The sequence below is a fragment of the Lemur catta genome, chromosome 4 (genome assembly GCF_020740605.2).
Source record: "Lemur catta isolate mLemCat1 chromosome 4, mLemCat1.pri, whole genome shotgun sequence".
Lineage (NCBI taxonomy): Eukaryota > Metazoa > Chordata > Mammalia > Primates > Lemuridae > Lemur > Lemur catta.
Genome location: NC_059131.1, coordinates 67425153 through 67434260, shown reverse-complemented (window position 1 = coordinate 67434260; position 9108 = coordinate 67425153). Strand labels below are relative to the sequence as shown.

Here is a 9108-nt window from a genome sequence, read left to right as displayed (position 1 = left end):
TATCTAGGGGCTTAGTTCCCAAGATCTAAATATCAGGAGGTTGACTCTGGTCCCCTCTAATGCTTCCTCCACCTGGCAAGGTACACCTTCGTGTCTAGCCATCCTTTTTACCACCCTCCTGATTGTAGCCTTCGGCTCCTCCTGCAGTGCGAGTAGCAACCGAGCAGAATGGGAAACTGCCATATAAAGCAAGGATTGTCATGTTGGTGGCCTGTCTGGATTTGGCTGTTTCCTTGTCCCCCTCATTTATGTGAGTTAAGGGATAGCACTGTGTCTATATAGCCAGGGACACACATACATACACGCATGCACATGCATGCAAACACACACATGCATACATTTATATGCATAACCATCATTGTAAAAGTTTCTCCTTCCCCAACTCACTCATCTTCCATTTGAAAATGCCACATGTATTGGCACAAGTCCTCAGTGGTACAAGTACAGTGTATCTACTGCAGCCGTGCTAGTAACTGCAATAATGAGAAACTGCCTAAATGTCCATGAGTAGGAGAACTGAATTATGGAACATCCATATAGAATGCACTCATTTATAAGAATGGGGTGGATCTACACATGAAGCTTTTCTTCATCTACTGTTAAATAAGAAAGGTAGGTTGCAAAAAATATATAGGCATAATGCAATCTCATGTGTCTAAAACAACGTATAAACATCTGTTTGTGCACAGATGATATCTCAGAACACACTCAACTGTAACAGTGGTTTTCTCTGGAGAGTAGATGACGGTGAGGAGAATTGAAACAGACTTTCTGTGCATTCATTTTTGTACTGTCTGAAGTTTTGTGAGAATATATCATTCTCTTATCATTTAAAAGACACTTTTAAAAACATTTCTAAACACAAAATGTTACGTGCTCAATGTTAGAATATGCATCTTGGGTATTTTAAGAAGGAGGGGCATAGAAATCAAAGTAATTTTTTTTAAAAAGCCCATCCAGCTCTTAAGTTTGGACCCCACAAAGGGAGTGCAGTTCAGCGAACAGTTCAGCCCATGCAGTGACGAGACATCTGGGGATGAGGGACACATCATGAAGTCCGGGGCACAGTCCTTGCCCAGCAGAATTCACATGTGGGGCAGACATGTGGAACACAGAATGCCAGGTGGCTTGTAGAATCAAGCAGCAGTGTGAGGTACACCCACCATGGGATTCAAAGTGAAAAGACTTTGAATAGGAGGGAGAAAATTTTTTCCTCCCCTTTTTTACCTGAAGAAATGGGAGGAAGTCACACCACTGTGGCTGGAAGTTCTCAGGACAGCAACAGACAAAACAGAAGGGTGCCCCTGTACCCCCAGCTACTCAGGAGGCTGAGGCAGGAGGACTGCCTGAGGTCTGGAGTTCAACGCCAGCTTGATCAACATATCAAGACCTCATCTCTTTAAAAAAAATGAAGGGACATATGTGTTGCACCAGGGATAGAAAAGGGAAAACTGCCTCCACCCAAGTATTCACCCAGGTAACACACACATCCCTGCAGAACACCCAGAAAGCTGGGGATGAGAGAGCTGGGGTCCAAGTCAGACAGCACAGGAACTGGCTCTAGGGCTTAAACAGACTGGCATTTCAGGCAAAGGGACAGCCAATGCAAGGGCTCAAAAGCACAGGGTTTAGATGACTTCAAGCCTGTGAGCATGCAGGTGCATGGGAAAGGCAGAAGCAGGAGGCTAGGGCAGAGGCTGGGAGGAGCAAGCACCCAAAGTCTGGTAAACTAAGCCAGAGGATTGAGTTTCCATCCAGCAATGCAGGTCATGGGAGGCTGCAGGAGTGACACTGTCAATGCCCTTATGAGAATGATTTTCATAGCAAGATGGCTGGAGGACTGGTTAGGAGAGAGACTGCTGTGGAGGGTGTTGCAATGACCCCAAGAAGCGATGAATCTGCGCGGTGAGTTTAGCCACCGGATGAAAGCCCCAAAGGGTGTGGTCAGCAGGTCACTGCCAGCGCTACCCAAGGCGTGGCTGCTGCCGACCGCTACGGAATCTCCTGGGGGAAGGGAGAAGGCCCTTCGTCGGTGACTGGACTGCCTTGCCCGAGTTCCCAAGAAGTGAGCAGGTCACCAACTCCTGTCTTCCTTTTCAGCCCTCAATGCCCATTTTGCAGACAAAAAGCTCCAAGGTGACAGTGTAAGAGACACTTTGGGTGAGGGCAAACGAAGGGACACGCCTCTCCTTTCCTGACCTCTCTCACTCTCACTTCTTGAAATCTTTCATCTCCCTTTATCCTGTCTCTCTGCCATCCCCACAAGACAGCCGTTTCCAAGGGCCATTGCCAAGCGCTTTGCCTCATTCCCAGACCTAAAGTTTGCAACTGCCCCCCACTGCTCGGCAAGGCTGCCTAGACCTCAGCACCCTCCACGGGGCTGGAAGGTGACAACCGCGAAAAGGCGGGTGACTCTTCCAGATCCTTCTCGGCGGGGGCTTCAGGTGACATCACATCCTTCAGATGCGAAATCAGCCTCTGAGGCCGGGCCGAGGGACTCGACTCCCCCCGCCGCCCCCGCCCGCCCTCCGGCTCCCGCGCCTCCGCTGGCGTCCGAGCTGAGCCGCGCCTCGCGGAGCGCGCCATGGCCGCGCCGGCGACCGCCTTGCTCCTGCCGCTGGCCTTGCTGCTCCGTGAGTTCGCGGCCCGGGAAGGCAGTGGGTGGGGCGGGAGCGGGGCGCGGGACCCCGGCTCAGCCTCGCTGCCTGCCGCCTGCAGATGCCGCCGCGGCTCTCCAGCCGAGCCAGTTCCGGGTGTCGCCGCTGGGTAGGACCTGGAGTCTGGGCGAGCCAGTGGAGCTGAAGTGCGAGGTGCTGCTGTCCAGCTCGACGACGGGCTGCTCGTGGCTCTACCAGCCGCGCGGCCCCGCCGCGAGCCCCACCTTCCTCCTGTACGTTACCCACAACCGGGTCAGGTCGGCCGAGGGGCTGGACACCCAGCAGTTCTCGGCCAGGAGGATCGGGGAGGACTATTTCAGCCTTACCCTGAACCGCTTCCGCGAGAAGGACGAAGGCTACTATTTCTGCGCCGTCGTGAGCAACTCCATACTGTACTTCAGCACCTTCGTGCCGGTCTTCCTGCCAGGTCTGGGCGCGGGGCGCGGCGCCTTGCCGCGTGGGGCTTGGGGTCACTTCAACGTGCACCGACGCCCCACTTTCAAGCCTCTTAGCGCACCTGTTCCCATTTCACAGACGGGCAAACTGAGGCGAAGGTGCGGTTGAGTAGGGACTGAAGACGGCTTTTCATGTCCGGCCAATCTTGTGTGGTTGTGGACAAATTACTTAAATTCTCTGCGCCTCCGGTTTGCTCGTCAGTAAAATGCGGATGTCAAGCCGAGTTCACAGGGTTGCTGGCTCAGCCCTGGAGCGAGGCCGGGCGGGGGGCAGCGGGCTCCTGCGCTCGGGTCGGGAGCGCCGCGTGCGCGGGGCTGTGCTGGGAACACAGGAGTCCGCGCGTACCCGGGGTCCCCACTCCTCCTCGGGTAAAGGCGCCTGGGGCTGGGGCTGGGGGAGGGACGCGTTCACAACCCCCGCCTGGCCCCCACCACGCTCTGTTGCCCCTGCAGCGAAGCCCACCACGACGCCAGCGCCGCGCCCACCGACGCCGGCGCCCACCACGCCGCAGCCCAGGTCCCTGCGCCCGGAAGTGTGCCGGCCCGTGCCGGGCGGCTCAGGTAAGGCGGGCGGCGGTGCCAGGCCGGGCCAGGGGCCGCTCGGACCGCGCGGAGAGCCCCTGCCAAGGGCGGCCCTGAGACTGGAGGTAGAGCCAAGGGCTAAGTGGTGTCGAAACCGAGACCCGGGGCGGAGAGACGTGCCTGGGATGGCGGGGTGGGGTAGGGGTCCTCGGCCTGCTCCTAAATGTCGGCGTCTTCGGTGTCGTCAGTGGACACGAGGGGGCTGGACTTCGCCTGTGACATCTACATCTGGGCGCCCTTGGCCGGGGCCTGCGGGGTCCTTCTGCTGTCACTGGTCATCACCGTTATCTGCAACCACAGTAAGTCCTGAGGAATCACAGCAGGGAGGAGTTCGCCCCAATCCCGCTGCTCGCCTTGGCAGACCTTGCGGGGAGGCGGGGTTGAGATTTCTGGGACCCCGGAGCCACACTGCAGGTACAGGCACAGCCCATTTCTTCCCTGGGGATGGAACGCGGGAGAGCCCCTTTCCGACAGCGTCCTACCCCGAGCGGCGGCAGCGAGTGCGCGGGTCTGGACACACAAACTCCCGCCCGGAGGGGGCCGCTGTGGTCCTGGAACCGAAAGGCGAGGTCAAAACCCCCACGGGTTTGAGCTTTGCCCTGGGCCCTTTCCCCGCGAACCGCCCACCCCGCTTTGGGTCCCCTGCAGTGCCAGCTCAGGTCTGCAGGTTCTCCACGTTCAGCCACATCTGTAGTTGCAATGTTTTTTAAATTGATGCCTGAGAAGAGGGATGGAAAAGAAACCCTCACTGGGGCTCTCAAGAGTTAATACTCCTCAAAGAGATAGGAAAAGGGAGAAACCGTATTGGGGGACTATTGGTGTGGGGGGACACTCACTTTTTCCCTTCTTTTTCACTATCCAGGGACCAGAAGACGTGTTTGCAAATGTCCCAGGTGAGTCTCTTTTAAACTCCGGGCCTGCCCACACTGGGCAGCCCTGGGCCGGGGTCCTGGCTTCCCCAGCAGCAGATGGTGGGACTTTTCCCAGAGAGAGGTGTTGGCAGTGGAGTCCTGGGGGCAGGGAGTCAGCTAGTCCCTGAACAAAGAGAGGCAGAAGGCTGGCAAGGCCACCTGCATTCTTGAGAAAATGGGGGCCCAGGCTGTGCTAGAGGGGAGAGCAGTGTGACTTCAGTAAATCTCAGTCTTACTTGGTCAAGCAACGAAAACCCCATCTGAGAATTCCCCCAACTCATCCTATCTCCTCAAAGGACCTGAGGTCCTCTTTATTTGGATGGTTCCACGTGGGTTTTGTTGTTTTCTTAAGAAAATCATTCTTTTTCCTACTTGCCTCGTCTAGTTTTTTGAGGGAGAGCCAATCTTTTATCACCTGAACCAAATAGATAGTGGCCTGGGTTCCTAATTTCCTGTCTCCATGTAGGGCCTTGATTTGCTGCCAAGGACTGGAGTAGGAAAAAGGGGAAGCGCAGGGGCAGTTAGCTATCTGGTAGCTCAAGCGACTGCCCCGTCCAATTCCAGCCCATGATCATTCTGAAATGATCAGGAAAAAGATCTACACTGTCTGTGAAGAGAAGCCTCCACCTCCTCTCTCCTGCACCGTTAGGCCGTTAGGCTGAGGCAGCCCTGTGGTAGCATCTAACAAGCTCCTGCCTTAGGGCAGGCACCATGATAAGGGTTATACCTGGGATCTCTCTTAATCCTCACAGCAACCTTATGTGGTAGATAATACTGTCCCTTTTCACAGATAACAGGCTCAGAAATTAGGAAACCTACCTAAAATGGCAAAGGCACAATTACACTCAGATTATCAATAATAAATAATCATTTGGTGAAAGCCTATAGTGTACCAGTTACTTGCTTTATATATACATATTTTTTTTAATTTCAAGTTTCATAACAACCTTTAAAGTAATTATTATGATCTCCATTTTACCGATAAGCAAACCGAGGCTTAGGACATTTAGCGATTTGTCCAGGGCCATACTGCTAGCAAGTAGCAGAGCTACAACTTCCATCCAAAGCTCAGGTTCCTTTCTGTGGACAGGGGCTGGGGTGAGGGTGTTAAAGATAACCAAGTATACATACCAGTCTCTTTCAGTGCATGAAAATATTTCAAATTTTATATCTGGGGTTTGCATTATAGTTGCTATACCAAGCGGATAAAGACTCTTTAAAAATAGAGAACGGCCGGGTACGGTGGCTCATGCCTGTAATCCTAGCACTCTGGGAGGCTGAGGTGGGAGAATCGCTTGAACTTAGGAGTTTGACACCAGCCTGAGCAAGAGTAAGACCCTATCTCTACAAAAAATAGAAAAATTAGCTGGGTGTGGTGGTGTGTGCCTATAGTTCCAGCTACTTGAGAGGCTGAGGGAGGAAGGTTACTGGAGTCCATGAGTTGGAGTTTCCAGTGAGCTATGATGATGCCACTGCACTCTACCCAGGGCCATAGAGTGAGACTGTCTCAAAAATAATAAATAGATAATTAATAGAGAATACTTTTAGCATTTTCATTACCTGGGATGCAGTTGGGAGTTTTTTGCAAGAGAATCATCTCTTATCTCTATGTTTTCTGAAAACTCTCATTTTGAGATGAATAACTGAGAATAAAACCTTGCCTTAAAATACAAAGCTTTGCAGGTTAAACACATCTGAGGAACTCACACCCCCAGGAGCTGATATACTCAGTGACGATGGCGGGCAGCTTAGCTTAACAAAGAGGTTTTGGAGGACTGAGTGTAGACATGGCACTTATGATAAATTACGCTGTTTAGGAGGTGTTAGCCCAACACTGAATTAACCCACACATTTTTAGCATAGCATCAAGTTTGTGTTTTCGAAGGGAGGTAGACAAAGCAGCTCTACTTGGTTGACAGTGGTGATTTGCTCTCATCCTCCTCTCTCCCTGTGATCCTCCAGGGCTGAGAATCAGGTCAGCCAATGACTTATCAGTCTCATTCTCTCGCCTCCAGGGGAACCTCGATAAAGGCTCCAGGAAACTAGACTGACTCTGTTCAGATCCTGGCTCAGCCACCTAGTTGTGTGACCTTGGGCAGGTTCTCTAACCTCTCAAGTCCAGTGCCTACCCGCTAAGGTTGCTGTGATGATTAAACCAGATGGTGCCAGGAAGGCCCTCAGCAGGGTTGCTGAGGTCATTCACCCAGTCCCATGTTGGTGCCCCAGGGACAAGTTCTCAGACCCTTCAAAGGCTGGGGGTTGGGGGACAGACAAGGATGGATGCTGCAGAGAGGGGACGGAAAGGGCCCTCACTGCTTCTACGGTTGCCTGCTTCTCTTTCAGGCCCGTGGTGAGGCCGGGAGGCAAGCCAAGCCCTGCAGAGAGATACATCTAAACCTGTGCAACAGCCACTACATGACTTCAAACTGAGATCTCGCCTTACGAGGGGAGCATGTCCTTCCCTTTAATTTTTTCTAGTTTTCCTTATGTATTCATTCTCATGATTATTATTATTATAGTAGCAGTAGGGTGATAAGGGTTGCTTTTTCTTTATGTGTCTGATGCAAAACAAAACCATGTAACATCTATGGTGCACCGCAAAAGTCACAATATCTTTGTGCACACATATTGGGGTAAACGGTGGAAAGGGGCAGGCCAGACCGGAGAGCTGTGTTCTCAGACTCGTGCTGACAGCGATGGAGCAACCTCTTCCCCACCCATTTCACAGAGGAGGAGGCTAAAGCCCAGCGATGGGAGCAGCTTGATCAGAGTCACACGGCAAGTCAAGGTTGGAGCCAGAGGAACCTTACCTCCCAGCTCAGGGCTCTTTCCCCCACCCCATTCAGGTCTTTCTTCCCAGGCCTCTGTTGAGAGGTGGGGTGGCGAGGGGAGATGTGGGGAGGGGTCTCAAACTGCAAAGGAACAAGTATTTCTTGAGCACCTATGATATACCCATTACTGTACCCAGAGCCTTGAGGTAATAAAATAAGAGAACTTCTGCCTTTTGCAGAGTTCTATAATGTAGATGAACAACATCAGACCTTTTTATAATCAAGCGTGAAATTGTATAGAAAGTACGAATTCCTAAAATAAACTGTAGGGGTGAACCAAATCCTGGAAAGTGAATCCCTCCATCTCTAAAGAAAAGCTCTGTGAAACCCCTCCATGGAGGCAAGATTGCTCTCCCAGCCCCTGCGCTGCAGAGGGACCTGTGAAAGAGGAGAGGCCACCCCTTTACAAATATAACTTGAGCATCAGTAAAGGTGAACAGAGGTCCTCTTGGATCTCTAAATTTGAGATGCCAGATTTGAACATGCTCCTGGGATCACTGATGACTTCTTACATTTTGTAAAAGATAGAATTCTTGGGGAGCTACCGGCACAGCTGTGGCCTCTGCTCAACCAGATGTGGGAATGAGGCAGACCAGACTGTTGTGAGGAGGCCAAAAGCCACAACTGCTGCTCCCAGTGCACATTTCCTCTCTTACAGTGTTGTGCAAGCGATGCCTGCTTGTTGAGAGAAAAAACTTACATAGATAAGGAAATAAGAATCGCCTATAATTCTTCACCTCAGGTATAATCCACTATTAATATTATGGTGTCCATTCTTCCTGGGTATTTTCTATGCATATATATATATATATAAAATATGTGCCTTGTTTTTAAAAATGGGATTGTACTATGCTTTTATAAGTGGCTTTAATGAATAAACATTATAGCATCCTTTTTAATGGCTAAATCGCATTCCAGTTTTGGTTGTGCCATCATTTATTTAACTATTACCTGGCATTTGCTTCCAATTTTTCACTACTCTAATAACACTACTAAAATTTTGCACACGTCTTTGTTTCTTTAGGATAAATACCAAAAAGTGAAATTATTGGGCCAGTCCTCACCTCCGCCCTGGACCCCCATTTTCACATTAACCAACACAGATTAGGAGGACCGGCATCACCTTCCTTCCTTTTGTTCCTGCTTGGTAACAGATGAGGTTATACTTCTCTCATAATAAATCACAAACTCTTCATCTTGTTGAGGTAAAATACACATACTGAAAAGTGCACAAGTCACTAAGTGTACAGCTCGATGGCTTCAGAGAGCAAACACTCCCATATCACCAGCACGTGCAAAACAGAACTTTGTCAGCCCTCCAGAAGCCTGCCTTCCACTACTTTAATCTATAAAATCAAGATACTTTTAGAGAACAGAAAGCAAGAGGGACAACTAACCTGTGTGTGGGAAAGCAGAAGAGAAATCTGAGGAATTTCCTATGCCCAGGGGTCACTGGTGACCACAGCATCCAACCGGCATGTACTGCACATGCAGGAGCACCCCACAATCTGAAGCTGCCAGCCTCAGGCCCAACAATATTTCACTTGCCAATCCGCTAGCCTGAAGCATTGGTTCTACGAATTTTCTCACTATGTGGAAGATGTCCACGACACATATTTTTTTACCCTGAAAAACAGGAAATAGAGAAATGACTCCTTTATTATACCATAAA

The 9108-nt window shown here is 50.8% G+C and overlaps 1 protein-coding gene across 6 annotated transcripts; it reads left to right on the top strand.

Annotated features, from left to right (window-relative positions):
- The first annotated feature begins 1680 nt into the window (after positions 1-1680).
- On the top strand, positions 1681-8348 carry CD8A (CD8a molecule). Of its 6 annotated transcripts, none has more exons than XR_006734755.1 (7): positions 1681-2633; positions 2719-3084; positions 3566-3673; positions 3883-3993; positions 4557-4587; positions 6949-7393; positions 8095-8348. XR_006734755.1 is itself a non-coding variant. In XM_045550037.1 (7 exons), exons 2-7 carry the CDS (start codon positions 2585-2587, stop codon positions 6998-7000), a joined length of 717 nt encoding a protein of 238 aa, XP_045405993.1. In that variant the 5' UTR covers positions 1681-1905; positions 2271-2584; the 3' UTR covers positions 7001-8348. The 6 variants fall into 6 exon arrangements, 5 of the variants coding, with proteins under 5 accessions (XP_045405993.1, XP_045405991.1, XP_045405992.1 ...); XM_045550037.1 differs by having other exon boundaries at positions 1681-1905; positions 2271-2633; positions 6949-8348; XM_045550035.1 differs by having other exon boundaries at positions 1681-1905; positions 2101-2633; positions 6949-8348.
- The last annotated feature ends 760 nt before the right edge of the window (positions 8349-9108 follow it).